General features: G+C 39.1%; 1 protein-coding gene across 1 annotated transcript in view; it reads right to left on the bottom strand.

The window, feature by feature from the left end:
- coro2ba (coronin, actin binding protein, 2Ba) overlaps positions 1-21,960 on the bottom strand; it is a 32,887-nt gene extending 10,927 nt beyond the window's left edge. Inside the window, exons 1-2 of the mRNA XM_086071827.1 lie at positions 21,559-21,960; positions 3,158-3,358 (exon numbers count right to left, since the gene is read on the bottom strand). Of these exons, the coding sequence (XP_085927953.1) occupies positions 3,158-3,358; positions 21,559-21,573 (216 nt within the window). The 5' untranslated portion in view covers positions 21,574-21,960. The remainder of the gene's footprint in view (positions 1-3,157; positions 3,359-21,558) is intronic.
- Between the last annotated feature and the right edge of the window lie 380 nt (positions 21,961-22,340).

Here is a 22,340-nt window from a genome sequence, read left to right as displayed (position 1 = left end):
AAGCTGTATTGTATTGTATTGTATTGTATTGTATTGTTTTGTATTGTACAGCACTTTCATATTTTTACATTCTAATTAAAAAGCCTGCAAATCTTTTCAGAACAGGTTATAAATATTCTGTGGCATATTCCCCCACATGGCCAGCCACTTCTCATTAGACTAAAATGAATATGCAGAGTCATGCGTTTGGAGGTTAATTGCTATTATGCTGCTGTAGTTTATCAGATGGACAAATGCTGCTGCTGCTTAGTGTGGATTGGCATCAGAGCTGCTTGCTTCGGAATCAAGACAATAGATGACTATGAATGGGTATTAAATGCTGCCACCTTGTTTAGGGCTACTAGCATTGTGGGTGAAATGGTCTTTTTTGTGTCCCTGTCATAGATATGGGGAAGGAGAGCAGTATCTACAAATCACAGATTTCATGTCTGAGGTGTTGGTGAGTGACCCTATGTGGCACATTCTGTGTGCCAGGTGGTGTCAGCAGTAGCCATTCGTCCTGCTGGTGGCTTTGTGTGAGGGGCAGCTGTGTGGTCGTTACGGTGGCTGTCAGCATAATATGTCAGCCTCGATGAAGGACATAACCTTGGTGTCGACATCGGGGGAGGAAGGGGTGTGTGTCACTAAAAGCCATCTTGTGTACCAACACATTTTGGAGATTTAAATCATTTATCACTTTTTCCCCCCCACTCTGGTTCTATGTAGTATTATGAGCTGCATATTTGACTTATACCGTACTGCCTTCCTCTCTGTCATCATTCTCACGACTGTATCAAGCGCCATCTCAGGGACAGCTAACGGATGAGACTGTTAAATGGATGCGGTGCACTTTTGTCTATGGCAATGGCATCACTTATTCAGCATTGATGGCTTTATTTTCAGATGCAGTTGAGCTCCAGAACCTTTTTTGTATGCGTGAAGTTTAATGCGAATAGAATGCACGCACGCACACAATGATAATATCAAGATAATAACAGCCGATCATGGCTCAGTTTCAGAAAACAGGTGCGCCGTGATTGGTCGATACCTGAGCCCTGAGCCACTGTGAAGTCAGTTGACAGCAAGTGGCAAAATGGCTGACCCCTGAGATGGATTGCTGAGCAAGGTCTTCATTTACATGTATCTATGTTGATGAATGGTATTGAATAGGTAGTTTTATGGAAGACAACAAACAACCAGTACTTTAAAAAAATTTTTTTTATTTTTTTTAAAGAGCTCAGTATTGTTCATTCGGTAATGTCATCATCATTGCTCTCTTTTTTTATTTTTTATTTTATTTTGTATGTGGGTGAGTACTGAACTGGCATGTGCAGTGTATTATCAGTTGTTTTCCATGGAATTGTTGTTGTTGACTGTATGTGATTTAAAAAAAAAGAAATCAGCAACAGCCCAAAACAATTTTTTTTTACTAGATTGTTGCTCTGAAGGTATACATGTTTTTTTTTGTTTTTTTTACAGTAAGATGGAGATAGAGAGAGAGAGAGAGAGAGAGAGAAAGAGAGAGAGAGAGAGAGAGAGAGAGCGAAAGAGTACTAAACTTTGTTTAGATTAGCTGACTTTATCTAACAGTGATTATCTGCTAAATTGTTGTTTATGCCTGCGCAAAAATCTGCCATTTCCAGACAGAGTTTCTTGTCTGTGTTTTGCGCAGTAACAGGATTAATGTCAACTCTGAGCTCATCAATGAAGGCAGAAGAAAGGGCCAATAAATGCTCAAGATCCACTTTGGTAAAGGATGGTAAAGGATCGTCCAGAAGAGAGTGAATTAGTAGTCAATGTTACAAGAAGTTAGAAACAGCATGGCATAAGTATGAAGAATGAATGGCATATGGGATCCAAAAAAAAGGAGGTCTGATCTAAATGTCATTGCCAATGAAATCCAAGTGAGGGTTTGATATAATATCCAACAAGTCAACACAACCTCAAAATGCATGTATAACAGATGTTTCTTAAGTGGCCGCAAATGAGCAATCATAGCAACCATATGCATGAAAATAAGAAATAATTATTAAATGACCCCGACTAAGAAAAAAAAAATCAAGACTGACAACAAGGCGCAAACCCTCTGAATCATTGTAGAAATCAATTCATGCATTATTATTATTATTTTTTTTTTTATTATTATTTTTATTATTTTTATTATTTTTATTATTTTTTATTATTTTTATTATTATTTTTTATTATTATTATTTTTATTATTATTATTATTATTATTATTATTATTATTATTATTATTATTATCTTTTATATATTTAAAAAAAAAACACTTATTAAACAATTATTTTATTTATTTATTTATTTATTTATTTGTTGTATTTAATTTTTTTTTAAACACCCCTTTGACTGCCGCATCACACATAGAAGCAAGATCGGGGGTGGAAGGCCAACTTTAAATCATCCGCAAGTAAAGATCTTGCAGTTCCTCATAAATGTATTAACGGCGCACCGATCTCTGCCATGTAAACAGCGTCCCTCACCTGCGCTGAATTTAAAGGTAATGAGGGGAAGCCGCCTCTATCGGCCTGGAATCAAGTCGGCTGTGTTCACTCCCACAACGGCACAATCACGTATTTCTACCCGCACCCGTCTACGAAAATGCCCAAAGAAAGACAATTCCACCCATCTGAACAGTTAGACTGGTCTTTGCGTTAGATTTGCCCTGGGTACGAAAATCGAGCCCTTATGAATGTATTTAACAGACATCATACTGTATGGATTAACACAGTGTGATACTGTGTCTGAGTGAAAGTCGGGTGGACTTGGCTAAAGAATTTAGTTGAGTTGAGATAAATTGGGAGCTGTTGCGAAAAAGGACCATCTGGTTTTCTCCATTCAAAGAAAAACTTTTATACACATTCCATGCAGGGGCCCCCCTTCACTATGCATTTCAGAGTGTTACTGTACAATTTAGTTTTTAATATAGATGATATAAGGCCTGATATTTCATACAGAAACTAAAAACGAGACTGTTAAATGCTGATGATGTTATTCTTTAAATTTCTCCTCATGATCAAACAGCATTTTTTAAAGTTTTTTTTTTTCATTTCCAAACTAAGCATGATTCTATATAGTTTTGCAATGCCTGGATTCGGCACCGAGAGAGACTGCGAGATGATGATGCATTTGACATGTGGCGTCCGACTTTAACGAGTGTTACCTGTGAAACAGGAATGATGATGAATGAGCCCCCGCCAGCGCTCTCAGTGACCACGGCCAGGAACTTGGAGTTGACTGCACAGAAGTGGTTGTCGTGGACGTTCTTGGTGATGGGGATGCCATCGTAGCAGTGCTCCCGACTGCCCACCTTCCCGTAGACGTTTCGAAATTTGGAGCTTCGGTAGGTCGGGCGCCATGACATCTGACGTCACAAGGAAGTAGAGAAAATGAAACACTTATATTGTATAATATATGGCAGAAGCGAAATGTTCTCAATACTAACAAAAGAAGCTTACAGTTGAGCAGCCCCGCTCATTTATGTTACCGAGGAAGCATGTAAATCTGCAGATATATTTTCTCCCATCTCCCCAACGCTCGATTGGAAAAATGTCAATAACTTAACTTCCAAAGCACACTTACAGAAAGTTTCACTAATTTCCGAGATTAATTTTTTGGAGTGGACATGATGGGCTCAGGGAATAATTTGTCACGTCTCCATCGAACAAAGCCACAGTTGCAGGGTGGGCTGTCCCATCTGTGAATATCTGATAAAAGTCACACATGAAGTGGTGAAAAATACTCAATAACTAGATGGATGATATCTCAGATAGGGACTGATAGAATCATTTGGTTAGGATGAAAAACTGAGGAAGCGACTGAAAATACCATTGGTAAGATTTGTGAGCCATGCAAATTCAGTATTGTTATGATTTTTGAACGGCTCAGATCAAAGCAGCTTCAGTTGACAATCAGAAATGGCTTGCTCATCACTTTGCACTCACTGCATGGCCAAACTTCATTTGACATTATCTGATGAGCACAAATAAATAAATAAATAACATGAAAGGTTTAAAACCATACAACGGAAGCGTATTGCATTCATGTTTTTATGCATATTTTCTTCTGTCATAAAAAAGAAATCTGCGAACCGGGGGGGGGGGGGGGGGGGCTGTGACAGGAGGAAAAATTACTCAGAAAAACTTTTAAAAATTATTCACAAAAAACAGGAAAAAAAAATTTAAACTGGAAAAAAAATCCCAAAAAACAGCATTAGCTTCTGTTTTTCGGAGTATTTTTATTTATTTATTATTTTAATTTTACCTTTTAACACCAAGTGACTTGTTGGAGACTCGCTACTTTCCAGCATGCAATACGCTTCCGTAGAAAGTAGAAACTTAACTGTTAGCTTACTAAAATCATGCCAATCGATTGACATGTTTATAATGAGCTAGTAATTGATATAGTTGAAAGTATGTTGGAGGCATATGGTAAAGTGTCCGCTATCAGCGAGTCTGCAAAAAGTCACTTGGAGTTCAGAGAGGGGGGGCGGGGCGGGGGGGGGGGGATACTCAGAAAATCAGAGCACCAGCTTCAGTTTTTCTGAGTAACTTTTTTTCTTTTTCTTTTTTTTTTAAATAATTTTTTTCTCTTGTTTTTCTGAATATTTTCTGTTTTTTGGAGTACCTTTCACTCCTGTTTTTTCTGAATACCGCAGCCCCCGTTTTTCTGAATATTTTTTTTATGACAGAAAAAAAATATCCCGAAAACCAGAAATGAAAAACCTCTTCATATCAAACATATTGATGATCGGGTTACCTATAGTGTTCCTCTAGTAGTCACAAAGCTGCTGTGACATTTTCCTCTAAGTCAACCACTGAGATCTTTACTTCCACATTTTTCCTTTTACATCCAATCAGACAGCTTGTGCTCTCCTGTTTTTTTTTACCATGCCTTGCTTTTAAACTCACACTTCCCACCCTCTACCCCTCTCACTGGCACTAATAGCTGGAGGATAGCTCACCATTAACACCCCTTCCGCCTCTCCATCCATCACTAATCTTCCCCCGAAGATTCGCGTTAAACTATGTCAACAGTGCACCACTACAAGGGTGCAGCGCCTTCATTCAATTGCATGTTCCTTGCTCCTGGGATCTTGTCGCATTCCCTCCCTAAAGAGGCCTTCATAATTTGTGGTGCTTAGTTAAATCCTGTGTGAAATGATTGGAAGACATCTTGGACCTGTCACTGGGTAAACAGAGGAAGTCTAGCAAAGCAAATTAACCCCCACCTTCAAACTGAAAATAACTAAAACCACACATTTTTTTAAGGTATGTTTCAATGCATTTATTCATGAAATTGTCAAAAAGAAGTTAAAGTTTCTTTGTGACATGATCTCACCCCTATTTATAAATGCATTCCTTACTATCGTGTGAACAACAACAAATCAAATCAAGGACAAAAGAGATTCAGGGTGCAAACCCTGTCTGGAGGTTGGACGTATTTGTATGATTGACGCCAGATGTAAAAGGACTGCCTGTTTTGCATTCTTTTCACTGATCCGGAAATATTTATTCTTCTTTTTTTTGAAAAAGAAATAACCACAACAGCCCCAGGTCAGATGGGCCTATGGAAGCAATGAATGTCCAACAAAACAAAAGAAAACAAAAACCCATCTCCCCTGATTATTGTCTACAATGTGTTTGAAATGTGTCCAGACCCCTGCAGCCTCACTGCATGCTTTTGGCCTCGAAAGTGAGAGAACCTACATGTGATTTTGATATAACATTCGATAGCTGTAAGGTGGACAATTGCAGAGAACAGAGTTGTTTTCATTTTGTTTCTACCTTGCCAGAGCATACTGCTTCTTCTCTTTTGGCCAATCCTTCTCTTTCTGCCTCCCTTTCTTTTAAATGTCTCATTCAAAATGCATCTGCTGGTCTTACACGCACACACAGGTTTGTTTTACTATCTTTGTGGGGCCATCTCATCTTTGATAAATTATAAAATATAAAAAGTTCAAAATGTAGACTCTAAGGCTACGTTCACACTGAAGGGCGTGATGCCCAATTCGGATGTTTTGTTACAGCCGATCTTTTTATATACCGTTCACATTACAAAAACAAATGCGACATCTATTGTGAACGTAACGCGCCCGTTATGCGACTAGCATGCGCAAAGCACACGTCAAGTGTCTTACGTCACGTGGCAGTGTTTACGGAAGTAACCCCGGCTCGCGTCGTTTCATCGCCCGCCTGGGCAAGCGACTTTTATTAGTGTCATATGCAAATTTAGCTGTGCCAACGCACGCTACAGATTGGTGGACTGGTATGGAGGTAAATTTGGTGCAAAACTAACTTGTGCAAAAAATTTGTACCTGTAGAAAAAAGTCTAAATTTGTATCTGTAAAAGTCGTGATTTGTATCTGTAAAAAAAATGTGTGCCTGTAAAAAAAAAATTTGTGTCTGTAAAAGAAATTTGTACCTGTAAAAAAAAAATGTGTATGTGTAAAACAAATTTGTATCTGTAAAAACAAATTTGTACCTGTAAAAGTCATGATTTGTATCTGTACAAAAAAAAATTTGTACCTGTACAAAAAGTATAAATTTGTATCTGTAAAAGTTGCGATTTGTACCTGTAGAAATGACAACTTGTAGTCAAAGAAGTCGCCACTAGGAGTCACAAGTGGTTTTTCTGCTGCTGTTCAGTGACGTGAGTTCTGCCCCATTTGTCGCGCTACGAATGGAGCAAAACTAATTTGTACTTGTAGAGCGCCTGATTTGTACTTGTAAAGAAGGGGGCGGGCTCTGGTGTAATGAAGGGTTGTTTTGACCAATCAAGTGAGAAGGATTTGAGCGGATTGGAGCGCAACCTCATTGGTTTAGCGAACGACGGTGGCGGGACTCGCGGAAGGATACAAGCAGGACACATCGTCGCCAACCAACATACATATTAAGAATACTTCTTAATATGTATGTTGAGGAAGAATACGTCAGTATTCTTAATATGTATGTTGAGGAAGAATACTTCCGTCGACTGAAGTATTCTTAATATGTATGTTGGTTGGCGACGATGTGTCCTGCTTGTATCCTTCCGCGAGTCCCGCCACCGTCGTTCGCTAAACCAATGAGGTTGCGCTCCAATCCGCTCAAATCCTTCTCACTTGATTGGTCAAAACAACCCTTCATTACACCAGAGCCCGCCCCCTTCTTTACAAGTACAAATCAGGCGCTCTACAAGTACAAATTAGTTTTGCTCCATTCGTAGCGCGACAAATGGGGCAGAACTCACGTCACTGAACAGCAGCAGAAAAAACACTTGTGACTCCTAGTGGCGACTTCTTTGACTACAAGTTGTCATTTCTACAGGTACAAATCGCAACTTTTACAGATACAAATTTATAGTTTTTGTACAGGTACAAATTTTTTTTTGTACAGATACAAATCATGACTTTTACAGGTACAAATTTGTTTTTACAGATACAAATTTGTTTTACACATACACATTTTTTTTTTACAGGTACAAATTTCTTTTACAGACACAAATTTTTTTTTTACAGGCACACATTTTTTTTACAGATACAAATCACGACTTTTACAGATACAAATTTAGACTTTTTTCTACAGGTACAAATTTTTTGCACAAGTTAGTTTTGCACCAAATTTACCTCCATAGACTGGTGGACTCTTTTCGCTGACGTGTTAGGAGTTGGGTTCATGTGTCTTGTCTGCATACGTTATGCAAATTAGATGTGCGAACGCCCGCTTCCGATTGGTGGACTGTTTTCACGTTCGCTTTGGCTGCTGTCCTTGGCTTCCTCGTGCATCAGTTTTGAACGTGCTTTTTACAAACAGCAACAGAAATGCGTCTGACTTATTTTTTCATTTCATGTCGCCAGCGTAGCGAGGTTGGAAGAGGTAATTTGGGGGAAATGAGGGGAGACTCCTCGACCTCCTCATTTCATTGAGAAGTCTACCGAAGATGACGTTGCGACATCGCCGTTTGTGATGAACCGTCTGCAGGGCTGAATTTCTACTATCACCACCCGTCAACTTTATGCTTCAAGTGTGATTAAATTAAATACAAATTAAAATTTAACACTGTTACTCAAAACAGCTTTGCATATATTCACAGACATGTCAGTAGTCTCCCTTCCAAGCACTCACGCATACATATCCGATTTATATCCACATACGAAAGAGGCCCAGGTCGGGTGTGAAAAGATCGGAATTGTATCGTTCACATTGCATGAAAAAATCAGATACTTGTGAAAAAATCGGAATTGAGCAGCAGCATGATCGCAGCCTTAGAAATACAGTATATATGCAGCCAGTTGCCCATGAATGTACAATGTGAGGTTGGCTTGTTGTCTACACTCATTTTATTAATTTTATTAGAGTGGGGGTGAATGAGAATTTTCTTATCAGTGAATTATTTAGTTATTTAAACACAGATAAACTGTAAAACAAAAAAACATTGGGATACAGTTATAATGACATAATGGCAGTTTTAGAATAACTCTTTTTGTCAGCATGTTCTTTGGTACATTTTGTTTATGCCAAAATAAACATGAATTTTACAAATTCATATTCCAGATAAGAATATTTAAATATACAGTAAAACAATGTACAACTTGTTCTGTAAAGTTGTTTACGTTTGCACTGTATTTGTTACAGAATTTCCCTGGTAACCACAGTTGACGGGTTCCCCCGTAAAAACAACATTATTGGGTTTTTTTTTATTTAATTTTAATTTTTACAGTTATTGTATTAGAGTCAGGAACGTACTTTAACAGTTGTTTTGACATCGCCCAGAAGTTTGAAGCTATTTCAATTGGAGGGGGGGGGGGCTTTTCAGCTGTCTCCGAATTGAGGCATTTTGACCATCTTATATTCATCTGACACACAAAGAATTCCACAGCATGAGAATAACTCATGTCATTTAAATGTAACAAGGCCCAGCCAATCCACTGTGTCATCTCTTTTGGCTTGCCTCCTCTGCCTCACAGTGACAGTATGCAGTCATTTATCATGACTTCCTTTCTCCGAGAAAAGTAAACCTCACAAAAACAGAGAAATGCTGTCACTGCTTTAGCCAAATCCAAATTTTTGCTCAGCTTGAAATGAGCTTCCTATTCATTCACACAGGAAGTGTTGAAATCTGGCTGGAATCGTTTTCTCTGCCGTGGGAAAATGGGACATTTTTTGACAGTCAAAGCAATGCCTTTGCAGTTCAGTTTGTTGTGGTTAAGTAAAATGTCACTTGACCACGTAGCGTCTTGATTGCAAGTTTCTTTCAGATCAGAGGTTTGATGTGGCTTAAATGTCCAATTTAGTCAATTTCATAATCCAAACAAAAGCAAGACAAGATAAGATGTCAAGAAACGTCAGCAGCAAGTCATCTTTCAAAAAGTTATTACAATACACATTACAGATGAACTAGTTTATCCCTTACAATTGGCGAATCAATGTAACTGCATGTATTAATGTATGCATCCTCAAGTTCTATTTTCTTTTTTTCTTTTCTTTTTGTTTTGTTTCTGTTTCTACTTACTTTTTATCTGTTTAAACTGTTTTTGTTTAGTATTTTTATTCTTACTGCATAGAGTAATTTTAAACTCTGTATGTTTTTGTTGAATTATTTGAGGACCCCAGGAAGACAGCGACCATTTTGTGGCAGCCAATGGGGATCCTAATAAAGAATAAAGAAAAAACTGTAATAATTGTAGGAGACTCAAAAGCAGAGCTAAATGGCATTTCAGGCAGCAAGATGCCCCCAATTGTGACAGGAAATACTGCCGTCCTGCACAACGCACAAAGAATGGCTGTCCTAGAAGCCATCCATCATCACTGAGGGAAAAAGAGGTTTATTGTTCAGTCAAATTAATGTACTATTTTTGCCCCATCCAAAATCCTCACCAACTATAATTTGTTTTACACCCACAAGTCTGTCTCGTTAAACGGTTGCAGACAGGCATTTGTTGGAAGAAAAGATTGAAATGAGTAATCATCCCATCCCCCCACAGGAGTCTGTGCCAATGTACAGTATTAGAGCATATCACAGACAGATGAATTCTTCTTTGTCATACCGCCAGTCAATTAATTTGAAAGGCACAAAGCTCTATCGTAATACCACTAGTGGTGTATTTTTTATTTAGTCACCATACAGCAGTAAATTCCACAAAATACACACTACAGCAAAAACATCTTTTTGGGCGGTCATTGATTTATAGTCCTAAATTTGGCAGAAAAACAGTACAAAAGGTGAAACGAGAGAGCAAAGTAAGCCACAAAGCCGTTACACTGTTTGAATGTCATCATCTGTCCATTGTGTAGCAGAAACAGGACTCCTTTGGGGGGAGAAAATAAGTAGACATAAACGCTTGATTTAGAGTACCACTCCATCCATCCATCCATCCAGAGACTAGCCGCGCCAATAGGAAGTTGAGGTAAAGTCAAAGATATTTGACTTTTTCAAGTCTCCAGCAGGCAGACGTCTCCTCGAGACTAAGGAAACTAGTGAGACACTGCAGAGATGTCTCCACGACAATGCTTCACCCACTAGACCAGGGGTCGACAATGTCTTGCACGCAGGCCAGATGACGATGTGTGTGTGTGTGGGGGGGGGGGGGGGGGGGGGGGGGAATGATAACTAGGGATGTCACAATATTCATGGAAGTGTCTCAATAGTGTCGTGGTCTTGTTTCACTACAAAATAATAATAATAATAAGCCGTACTGTAAGGTGCCTTACTTTTACGTTAAAAAGCGTACATTAATCTTCCAATTAAAAAAATAGAGAGAACTAATGTGAACTGAAGGACATGTGCCTGAGTGTGGCTTCACAATCAATCGGGCGAGACAGGTTCCTCACAATATTTGGGCCCAAAAAGCCGTAGTCTGGTCAGGAATGGCTGCGGATGGACCTCAGCTTTGAGCGACTCCCCCCATCCCCCATTCGGACCTCGCCATAAGTGTAACAATAACCCTTCAAGTTTAAGCATCCAAGGAAGCACAGAAAAAGTGGATGTTGATTTTTCATCAGGGTTCGTTCAAGGTCGCAAATGGTCGCAAAGACATTTGACAATAGTTTTAATGGTCACAAATAGTTTTTCACAACGTAGTTTTGAATATGTTCAAAATTTCTTGCCGACAAGAAAAACTGTTTGCGACCATTAAGAGTTGCCAAGCGTCTTTGCAACCGTTTTGCCATATTTTGACCTCCTGAGTTTCCACAATTGATCACCTGTGGCAGTAACAGCAACATCTTCACCAGACGGGCCCTTTGGGCTGTGAGGAAGCTGGAGCATATCTTGGCTGACTTTGGGTCAGACTTCAGTCATCGGTCAATCACAGAACGAATACATACAAACAACCATTCACACTGACACCTTTGGACAATTGAGTCTTCAACTAACCTAACATGTACAGGTATGCTTTTAGAATGTGTGACAAAGACGGATAACCCAGAGAAAACACACAGATGACAGAAATAGCAATACTATAGAAAATGATTTTAACATAGTACATAGCACTTATCTAACGCTCTCTTTTTATTTATTTATTAAAATCTCTTCCTGGCAGTGTTGCACTGATTAAAGCCAAATAGCACTAAACCAAGGATCAGGAACTGAAGTAGCACTTTGATCAGATTATAAAATATATCACAGCCCAGAGAAATGTTACTGGATAAACAGCTGTGAGTTTTTAAATATGTAAAAAAAAAAAAAAACAAGATGCAAAACAGGAAGCTGATTGCTGATCATCTGTTTCACTTTATCCAGGAAATGCTCCTCGGCCATCTAATTTGGACAGAGTGAAAGGATTTCAATTTTGGAATCACTGGGACTCAGTATGTCCAAAAAAATCACGCTCCATTATTTCAGCAACCAGATGGACTGAACACTCTTTTCTTATCATTAGCTCGTCAATCAACAACTTTTGAGCTCGATCTGTCCTCAGTCCTCTCTTTGGCTCTCACCATCTTATCTTTCACTCGGTTTCTCTTTCCTTGGACGGATGGATTGATAGAATGAAAACACAACCCCAGATGGAGGACATAGCCAAGTCGAGTGCCAGACCATCTGCCCGGACGAGACATCACCATTCTACAGTCTGAGGGATCTGTTTTCATAAACAGCACATCTGCACCTTGGCGCTGAATTGATGCTGCCAGATCCTGATTTTCTTATCAGTGTAACGCTCGCTGCACGTGCTAACCATTTTGACAGACCGGTCTCCGGCACGACCATCAGCAAAACGATTGTCTTGGAGATAGGCCTGGCTAAGGGACAACTTGGTGTCAGAAAGTCAATCTAAACCTTAAGGCTGTTCATACCATGTGTAAATGGCCGACGCAGGGTAAAACAACTGGTTGAACGCGACATATTTTGTTCATAAAATTGTGAACACTGCAGGCATGAATCCCTCTGAATCATTATTGCAGTATATTTTTTATAAATCATTACACAGGCCAGCGTTCCTCTGAAAAACTAGCAAAATCAGGTCTAACCCACACTGCATATTTTTGCGCCAAACGCCGTGCAGGATTTACTTAATAGACTTCTGAATTGCAGCCCTCAAGGATTTAGAATGTTCAAAAATCCGATAAAGTCAGTTTGTTTCTTTTTGAACCATTGTTCAATATCAAGGCGGCACGGTGGCAGACTGATTAGCACGTCCGCCTCCCAGTGCAGAGTACGTGAGATCGAGTCCGGGCTTCGGCCTTCCTGGGTGGAGTTTGAATGTTCTCCCTGTGCTTGCGTGGGTTTTCTCCGGGTATTCCGCTTTCCACATTCCAAAGGCATGCCTGTCAGGTTAATTGAGCACTCCAAATTGTCCATAGGTGTGATTGTGAGTGTGGATGGTTGTTCGTCTCTGTGTGCCCTGCGATTGGCTGGCAACCAGTTCAGGATGTACCCCGTCTACTGCCCGAAGCCAGCCGGGATAGGCTCCAGCAACCCAGCGACCCTTTTGAGGACAAGCGGTTAAGAAAATGGACGGATGGATGTTCAATGTCATTGTATCCACACGGCTCGACGGATGGTCATTAGAAGACAGAATAATCTGTACATTCCCTGCAAATTAGGTATCTTCGACACATTGTTTTTCAATTTTCAATCTGCTGTTGTATTGTAAGCACCACCCATGGTAGGAAAGTGCTTGACTAGTATGTTATCTATTAAAAGGTCACTCATGCACATCTTTCCAGTCTGTTGCATTGATCTGTTTATTGCCAGCCTGTCAACTGGACTTCCGCAGTGCAGTAAGCCTGTAGCAAAAGTAGCCTCTTTTCACAATACCCTTTGGACAAATATGACATTTGATAATTTATTACATATGTTTTCTCATTTTGGGTGGTATCATCAAACACTTTACACATTCATGATCCTGATCATTTGACAATAAATACTCCATATATGTGAATGTTAACACCTTTTATAGTGTTTTGGGTATTGTTTAACATCAGGGTGGGATATCATAGCCACAACAACTGTAAATGGTCTAAGTATTATATTATCCCACTTAAGAGTACTTTCCTTTGCTAATATTGAGGTCCACACGCAAGAGCTACACCCTATCAACTCTCAGAAAGTGAAAAATCACAAGCACCCCCTATGAGCCTTTCAAGCTTCTCCTTAACTCCTGATGATTGTGTCTGTCGGAGACGCATTAAGTATTGCTGACACACTCCTTGACTACTGGTCGTGATCTCATCAACTGTCAGTTAACCTCAAACTAGCCTTGCCTTAAGAGGATCTGCTTTGACAAAATGCATCCAACAAACTGCTGACTTGTGATGCTGATGCAACTGTGCGCCACAACTAAGCTTCTACAAAATGAGTTAATAGGTTTGTGTAATATCTTCTGTTTGGATAATAAAACATCAACCAACACAAAGAAAAAGAGGGAGCAGAGCAAAGTAAAAGAAAGAAACTGTGCTGTATTATGTGCTGCTTAGAAAATAATATCTATATTTACGCTGCTATCAGAGCCCATGGGCATAATACATGGCTGCGTTTGACCTGAATGAACTTCAGCGTGTGTGTGCTCGCTAGTGTGCGTGTATGTGTGGGCGGTTGGATCATTCACCATTGATGTGCTCTTCTTGCCCCACTCAACGCTCACTAATGTTCACTCAGCTCTTTGCTGGCAGCTCAGACCAAATTGTGTATTTCATTTGAAATCTCGCTGCGGTAAAACAAGAAAAGAAATCACGACCAACAACCAAGCCATACGTTGAGAAAAAGCGGCTGAGGACGAGGACACAAGTTGATGTTACATCAGCATGTGCAAAATGACAACGCATTACAGTATACAGTACTGCTATTGTCAGTCTCATGCATGAGCATGTGATGTGGGATCAAATTATGTATTCGGATTCCGCAAGACTTATGAGCCAACTACTGTTTGAGGGTGAGAATCATCATGGTTGTCCATCAGTAGCACAACAGCTTCCATACGGTCGCCAAAAATACACTGTCAAATTTGGTCTCTTTCACACACGCTGGAACCTCAAAGGGTAATAGTATGCAGAGAAGAAGCAAGACGACAAGAAAATATTTTTTTGTTCATTTACTGTACATACAAGTAGACTAGGGATGCAACGCTAACGGCAATATCCTGATATCGCAATATTAATATCGTCTGAGTCATGTCCCGATTTTAAAAGCAGCACGTCCGTTAAAAAGGTGAGGGTGTATCCCATTTGCGAAGTTCTAGCACCCTCTGGTGGTTAGTTTATTAGTACAGTTTAATTTTAATTAGGAATGTTTTGGCTACTGCAGCTGTTATCATACCAGCAAATATTTTTCAACATCTCCGTCAAAAAAGGACAACAAAACATTGTGAACTACATAGACCATGATGCTTTGCACTGCTAAGCCAATAGGGGCACAGGACCATGACATGGCCAAGCCTTTTTCGCCGTCACTGCTGTTATTATGTACAAAAACACAATATTGTGTTTTTTTCCCCCCAAATATGAGCTTTTTTAAATGGTATTTTATTTATTTATGTATTTATTTTACAATACAGCCCTTATTTCCCAGCACATAAACACTTTCTAATCTGCTAAAAATGGTGACCTAAATGTATTTGGACAAAGAAGGGTATGATGGTATTACATTAACAATTGTTTTATTTTATTTATTTATTTTTTAAACATGCCCTCTACTAAATGCAAATATGAACACTTTATTCAAAAAGGAAATGTAACAAACCAATCCATTCAGTGCTTTTCAAATTAGTTCCAGTCTATCACTGTCATAATGTGAATGCTTTCAGCATGTGGTGAATAATATTGTATACACATAAGACATAAGAAGTGGAGACTTTCGCCATCTCATATGGAAATGCACTTGAGCCCTTTCAGACCGATTTAAAATGTACAGTTTCACAGAGCCACAGACTGAGCAGATCGGACGTTTTCTGACAGGCAATGAGCTCATGAGATCCGAATTTCTTCCAATGCAGAAAGCGTTTTCTGTGTCTTTCTCACAACTATTTACCCTTTCTCCCTCTTTTGTCTCATGCTTTTTGTCTACCCCTTTGCACAACTTGCTCTTTCTGTTTATCTCCCTTGCGTGTGACCGTTATCTGCTTTTTTTCAGGCTGGCAACAAAAACACAAAAGATTAACTCTGGATTTAATATTCTTAATCTCCTACACTCGTGAGTTCTTTAAACTTCAAGAAAAGATATTTAGTTTGCTAGATTGCCGATTTAGCTTGCAGATTATTTCCGAGTGTGTGAATGAATGTGTGCGAGTAAACAGGCTGTGAATTATCCAAAAGCCTAAATCAAACTACAGTTTAGATGCACGGTGGGCGTTGAGAGTTTCCACAGGAATGTTTTCAGACATGCATAGATTCAAAGATATAAATAGAATTTATGAGCCTCTCAAGAGCGACATATAAAAAGAACTTGTATCATTTTAATTAAGATACTCAACTAGCAGAGGCTATACCATAAACGCATTTCTAAAGTCTTTCAAACCACATATGAGCGAATGACGTCAGAACGGCATCGGCCTCCCGCATAATTGGGGTGTTTGCAGATATGTAATTACAAACACACAACACAGCTGGAAGCCCGTTTACTCACATCACTGGGATGGATATGACGCTTTGAAAGTAAACAAATGTGTTTATGCTCGTGAGGGAGGACTTCATGCCCCTCCTTCAATCACTGTTCAAGGATTCTGCGACTAATTTGCGGAATAAAGCTAAGGCACTTTGTTATGTTTTTAATACGGACTTCAAACATCAATAAAGTCCTCAAAAAGTAAATAAATGTAATCATTATGCTTAGGAAGCACAAGAGTGAGACTAAAGGCCGTATTTTCGTAGACAGACGGATGGACGCTCGGCCTAAAAATGGCCGCATCTTTATTTCCGTACCAGGGCAAGTTTTAGTTTAGTGTGTTTGTGAATTTGGTAGCATCTTGTAATTTGACGATAAAAAGTAGGCCTGATTTTAACCGCACAATAACCACATCAATCTAGTGGTGCAGTTGTAGCAAGATTTTGGTGGATTTGAATAAGGCACAGACAGATTGATTCGAAGTCCTGCAGACGTGTGTGGTGGATGTAATTTATTATTATTATTATTATTATTATTATTATTATTATTATTATTATTATTATTATTATTATTATTAATTTCATTCATCAATATGACAACTGCGTAGGAGAAGCCTCTGAAATCATTATAGAAATCAATTAATTTAATGAATTATTATCATTATTATCTTAAAAATATTGTAATAGCTCCACATGACCGCACATCAAATAGATAATGAAGTAGATGATATCTACCACACACTTCTGCGGAGCGCCAAATTAGTTTGCCTGCACCTCGATCAAATCCACCAACATCGCGTTATGCCACCTTCGCCACTAGTTAGAACTGGTTTTACTGAGTTTAGAATATCGTCAGCTCGGTGAGCTGGAACATCCAGCGAGATGTAGCATGTCCACCAAATTCACACGCACACTAAACCGAAAATTAGGATGCTCCTGTTTTTAGGCCGAGCAAAGTTGACTTTCTATTACCAAATTGCCAGCTGTGGCAGGGGTGCGGCAGCTGTGACTGCGTCTACGGTTTACACAAAAATACACTATCAATTTCCACAAAACTCAGGAAAGGGCGTTGTCATTGACAATGCTTTCATCCAAACACTCTTTAGCTTTAACTAGTTTTTATTGGTTTCTGGTGATTAAAGTAGTAAAAAAAAAATGCTGAAAGTCGAGGTCCCTTACTACTGTCTGTCATGTTCCTCTTACTTTAGAATCCTCTTGTCCATCTCCCACAACTCACTGTCAGTCATAATACACTGCTTTCTCTGTAGTGCCCCTCACAATACAACGGGACCATTTAAGGACCTCGTGTACAAATCACAGCCTTCAAATGGGGGCCTATGTGCAACCTTTCATGCCAGTGGCTTTGCTATGAATCTTCTGAATAGCTGCAAAATGACCAGAAATGAGTTTGAACTTAAGGCACAATTCAGCTCCTTTGTTTCTTCATTACCCAAATTCTCTCACAAAAGACTTGCAGTCAGACTGCAGTCAGACAGCCTTCTGGAAATACTTTTGCATTCAGAAAAGTGTCGTAGTGGTCATTATGCCTCTCCACTTCAAGAAAGACCGACAAGGAGAACAACTATCAGCACGAAAGCGAGCCTTTGTTGATGGAGGTAACTATCATGAGTTCTGACTAAAATAATTTGAGAACACCATATGGGGTTCCTTCTTCCCACTTCGATCTTACGTAAGGTAGCGGATGCAAGCTCCAGGGTTTTATTTAGAAGCCTTGAGGATGTCCACACACACTTGCACACATTCAGGTCATAAACCAGGAGAATGGTTATTTCGAATCACAGGAACTCTAATAGACTACACCGGTAGAAATCTGCCCACCTACAGATTATTTGTCCGCCAACCCAAAGTTCTGCCCTCTCTTGCTCTCTCTTTCTCACACACATGCACACACACCAACACAAGCAGTCTACTGTTGTAAAACAATATTCTCACGCTGAGCCATGAGATTTAAGCTGTGAAGCTCATGGCACCACATGCTAAGGTATGCAGCAGGAAACATCGTATTCAAGGAAAAACATTACAGTGGTCACTCACTACTTCGCAGTTCACGCTATCGCAGATTTTTATTGTATAGTCTATTTGGTAAATTAACTCATTCAGTGCCGTTAACGCCTATAAACGTCCAAAATTCATTTGAACAATTTCTATTAGTTTAACATTTTTTTCCCACTTTTGTTAACAAGGTTATGAAAACCTAGACATTTTTTTAACAATCTTTTTAATTGTAAATTATTTTTTTTAATTGTAATTAATCGTATGATTTTTAATAGTTAACTCACGATTAATCACAAATTTTATATCTGTTCTAAATGTACAATAATTTTTTTCCTAGGTTTTCATACTCTTGTTAACAAAAGTGGAAACAAATGTTAAGCTAATAGAAATAGTTCAAATGAATTTTTGACGTCTATAGCTGTCAATGGCAGTGAATGAGTTAAGAAACATGTACCATGATAAGTTTAAAAAAAACAATTTATCACCCGCGAAAAGTGAGGGAACACAATTTTTATTTCTGCTTCAGTCAGAATTTTTTTTTAACATTGGACATAGTGCTAGATTTGCTAGATAGTGCTATTTCTTGTGTATTATTATTATTATTATTATTATTATTATTATTATTATTATTATCATTATTATCATTATTATTATTATTTAAAAAAAACTAATACAAATAGTAATGGTAACAAAATCTGTCATTATTCATTTAAATATTCATTTTAATATCTGTAGGTAATGTTTACTAGTATATCTATTTAGTATGTACGGTAACTTCATTTTACACATCAGTAATTGAATAGCAACAACAAGCTTGCTAGAGTCAAACAAATCAAAATGTGATTTTCCATACAATAATTGGTATTGGCTCAAGCTCCAGGCTCAAAGAAAATGGACCAAAGTGTCAGTCCTATATATAAAATTGAGTTGAGTTGAGTTGAGTTGAGTCTTAAAAAGGTTAAAGAGCTTACGTTCATGTCTGTCTCACATTCGACTCAACCAAGTGAGGCCTTGTTTGAAGTCAAAGGTCAAGGAATTAAACAAGCTGTGACCTATTTTCATGGCACTACCAATGTTGCCACTGCAACACAAGACGGTTCAGTATTATACTAGCTGAGTTCAGAGCCTCATTTTCAAGTGTGAACAAATGACCCCCCCCCCCTTCAAATTAAACGTAATTTCATTAATTCAGGAAAACTGCTTTGAAAACGAAAATATTCTTGATATGAATAATTTATTCCATTTTGATACATAATATTGTGATATGTTTCAACATAAAAGACCATCATTATAATCAAAGAGAACTCCATTTTGATTAAATTATGAATATTGAAGAACATTGAAATACTAACATGTCAACTTATTGAAACAAGTTACTATTATCATTTTTAAACAAGTTTCTTTAAATCAACCCACTGGCATAGTTAGGGTTGAGTCACACGACCACTTTATCGAGTTGTCTTGCAAATGGAATGTGTGCCATCCTGTGTGGTATGGTATGCTCCAAGTTCTAGTACCCAAGTTATCATCTCTAAAAGAAAATCATCATGAATAATAAATCTGATGTTAATGATAACAGAGCAATTAAAAAAAAAGCCTTTCTACAATATTGTTGCTATATGCTGAGGCATGGAGGGCCATTCAGCACAGTCAGCATGGTAGCTAGCACTTGTCCTGCATCCTGCCCCAAGGTGACTTTTCTGCTGTTGGCAGGCAGAGCTTTGAAAACGGCTGCTTTTCATCTCTGCCTGCTCCTCCCACTCATCAAAATTTAGTCAACAAGAAAAAAAAAAAAAAAAAAAAAAAAAAAATTTAGTCAACAATAACATCTCCCTGCATTGCCTCTTTCTCCCTCCCCTCTAAATTTTAGCCAACTGCGTGATTGGTTTGCAAAACGGATGAGAAAAAATGTATTGCTCGTCCTGTCTGGAGACAGATTTTGGCATTGACTCCTGTTTAACAAAGGAGCACATGGCCTTTTCCTATTTCAGTTGTCGGAGTGGAGAACCTACGCAGCAGCAGCAGCAGCTCTTACACCTCCCACGTAATCACACGCAGGGAGATAATTTGTAGTTTGAGAGTTTGTGTCTGTATGCTTATATGCACTGTACAAGATGAAGAAAAGACACCATTTTATATTAATTTAAAGGCAACATATTTTTTATACAATTTCAGGTATGGAACACAAATGAGGCCATTGTCCTGTGTCTCCACTAGGTCATCTATTTAAGTCCAGGTTAATTCTCCTCCTGGGCATAGGTGTGCTCATTTCCTTTATCTGTCTTCCTGCCACTCTTCCTCTCTCATTCTGTGCTATTCCCTCACTTGGTTAATTGATTAAGAGGATTCAACCCGCTGCTGCTGTCTTAAATACAAACCACAATCTTGGCTCCACATAAACACTCAGATATACACACACGTGCTGCCCAGAGATGTTGCAACAACACAAACAATTGCTTATAGGACCTAAGACCTTGAGAAATGGCTGACACTGGCCTGTATCCATGATGACAAATCAAAGTCACAGCTTTAAACACTGCAAAACTTTTGATATGGGGCCTTTGTTTGTTATTTCTAGCTGGTGACTAGTAGGAGGCCCAGAGAAACACCTGGTAGTAGTCGGTATCAGGGGGGTTGGTGGGGTCCATCCTTCAACTTCCTTCAGCCTAACCCTTGTTTGGGTTGCTTGACATGGGTGGGAAACCTTCAGCCCAAGCTCCACATGCAAGAGCATTTGAATCAGCCATTCAATTCGAATTGAAATGTTTTGAAAAGCCCAAACTAACAGCTAATCCAAATGGGCTTTTGAAACCCCCTAAAATATTACTAATAATTCTTACATTTAAAGAAAAAAAATCCACTGGCGGAAACAGCTTCTGACACCACAAAATAAATAAATAAATACCCACTGGTGGACAGTGAAGATACATAAATAAATAAATAAATAAATACATAAATAAATACATAAATATCCACTGGCAGAAACTAATACTAATTAAATAATACTTAAACATTGATATCATTTATATTTTCAGATAATTAGTATGGGACTTGGAATGTTCCATAAAAACACAAATAACCTTTTATGGGGGGTAAGATTCTTGCCTCTGCCTCCCACTTACTAATCATCCTCAATTAGGTAGTTAGTCCCTGTAATGCAACGGAATTATTATAATTAAATCTGGTAATTGCTTCCTCAGCTAGTTTGTATTAGAAAAGCGGATGCTAGCATGCAAAATAGATAAGGTTGCTTCTCTGTTATTTTTTTAAAAATATATATAAAAAGGATTTTGCACATTTGAACGGGTAATTTATCCGATTTTAACGGAAAAACAGTTTAGAGATGAAAACTTGCAATAAAGTGATATATTGCAGATGAGAAACTGCCACCCTTCAGTTGATCATAACCAGTGTTTGCTATGTAAACAAAAGCATGTTAGCAACTAATCAGCACACACTTCACTTAAATCAACCAATCATATCACAGGAGTCATCCTGAAACAGTATTAAGCCGTGCAGCATCTCTTACCTTTGTGACAGTCATGCAGAATCAGTGGGTGAGCTGCAGGCCAGTGTCCCGTTCAAACAGAGATCAATGCTGCAGGAGTGGCAGAGTGATGAGGAGGAGAGGAGGGCAGCAGCTCCGGTTGCTGGATATGCAGAGAGAGAGAGAGAGAGAGAGAGAGGAAGGGAGGGAGGGAGGGAGAGAGAGAGAGAGAGAGAGAGAGAGAGAGAGAGAGAGAGAGAGAGAGAGAGAGAGAGAGAGAGAGAGAGAGAGAGAGAGAGAGAAGACGAGTGGACAGACAGGTAGCGTGTCCAGCCCACTAAGTACCCCGAGAGGCTGATTGCTGCTGCAGTGAAGTCACGGCTGGTGCTCTGAGCGCGGTTGCTTGCTCCCAGAGGGAAAAGCTTCCCCGCACTCTGCAGGACACACCCCTCCTGCCTCACCACACGCACGGACGGAAACAACACACGCGCTGGGTTGGTGCACACAAAGTCTGCCTGCCCTGCTTTCTCTCACTATCACAGTATGTTTAGTGGTGCGTTAATACAGCTTATTGATGAGTAGTCAGGCAGAGCTCGGCAGGAAGAGTGACTCTGCAAAAGTACAATGATTGGTCGGAAGGAGAGGAATGTTGGTCACAGTGTGCCGCACTTTGCTACCCTGCCTGCTGCACTGCTGAAAGAATTAATTATTTTTTTCTACACGAGCACCTGTTATCTGCACACAAATGAGAATTATTCTATATCAGCTTGAGTTTGTGCCTTGATGTGTCTATGACTAAGGCAACCTTCACACTTCAGAGCAGA

The sequence above is a fragment of the Leptonotus elevatus genome, chromosome 3 (genome assembly GCF_054856555.1).
Source record: "Leptonotus elevatus isolate MCC_2025b chromosome 3, RoL_Lele_1.0, whole genome shotgun sequence".
Taxonomy (NCBI): Eukaryota; Metazoa; Chordata; class Actinopteri; order Syngnathiformes; family Syngnathidae; genus Leptonotus; species Leptonotus elevatus.
The sequence above is the reverse complement of the archived record's forward strand: the minus strand, read 5'-3'. Positions and strand labels throughout refer to the sequence as shown.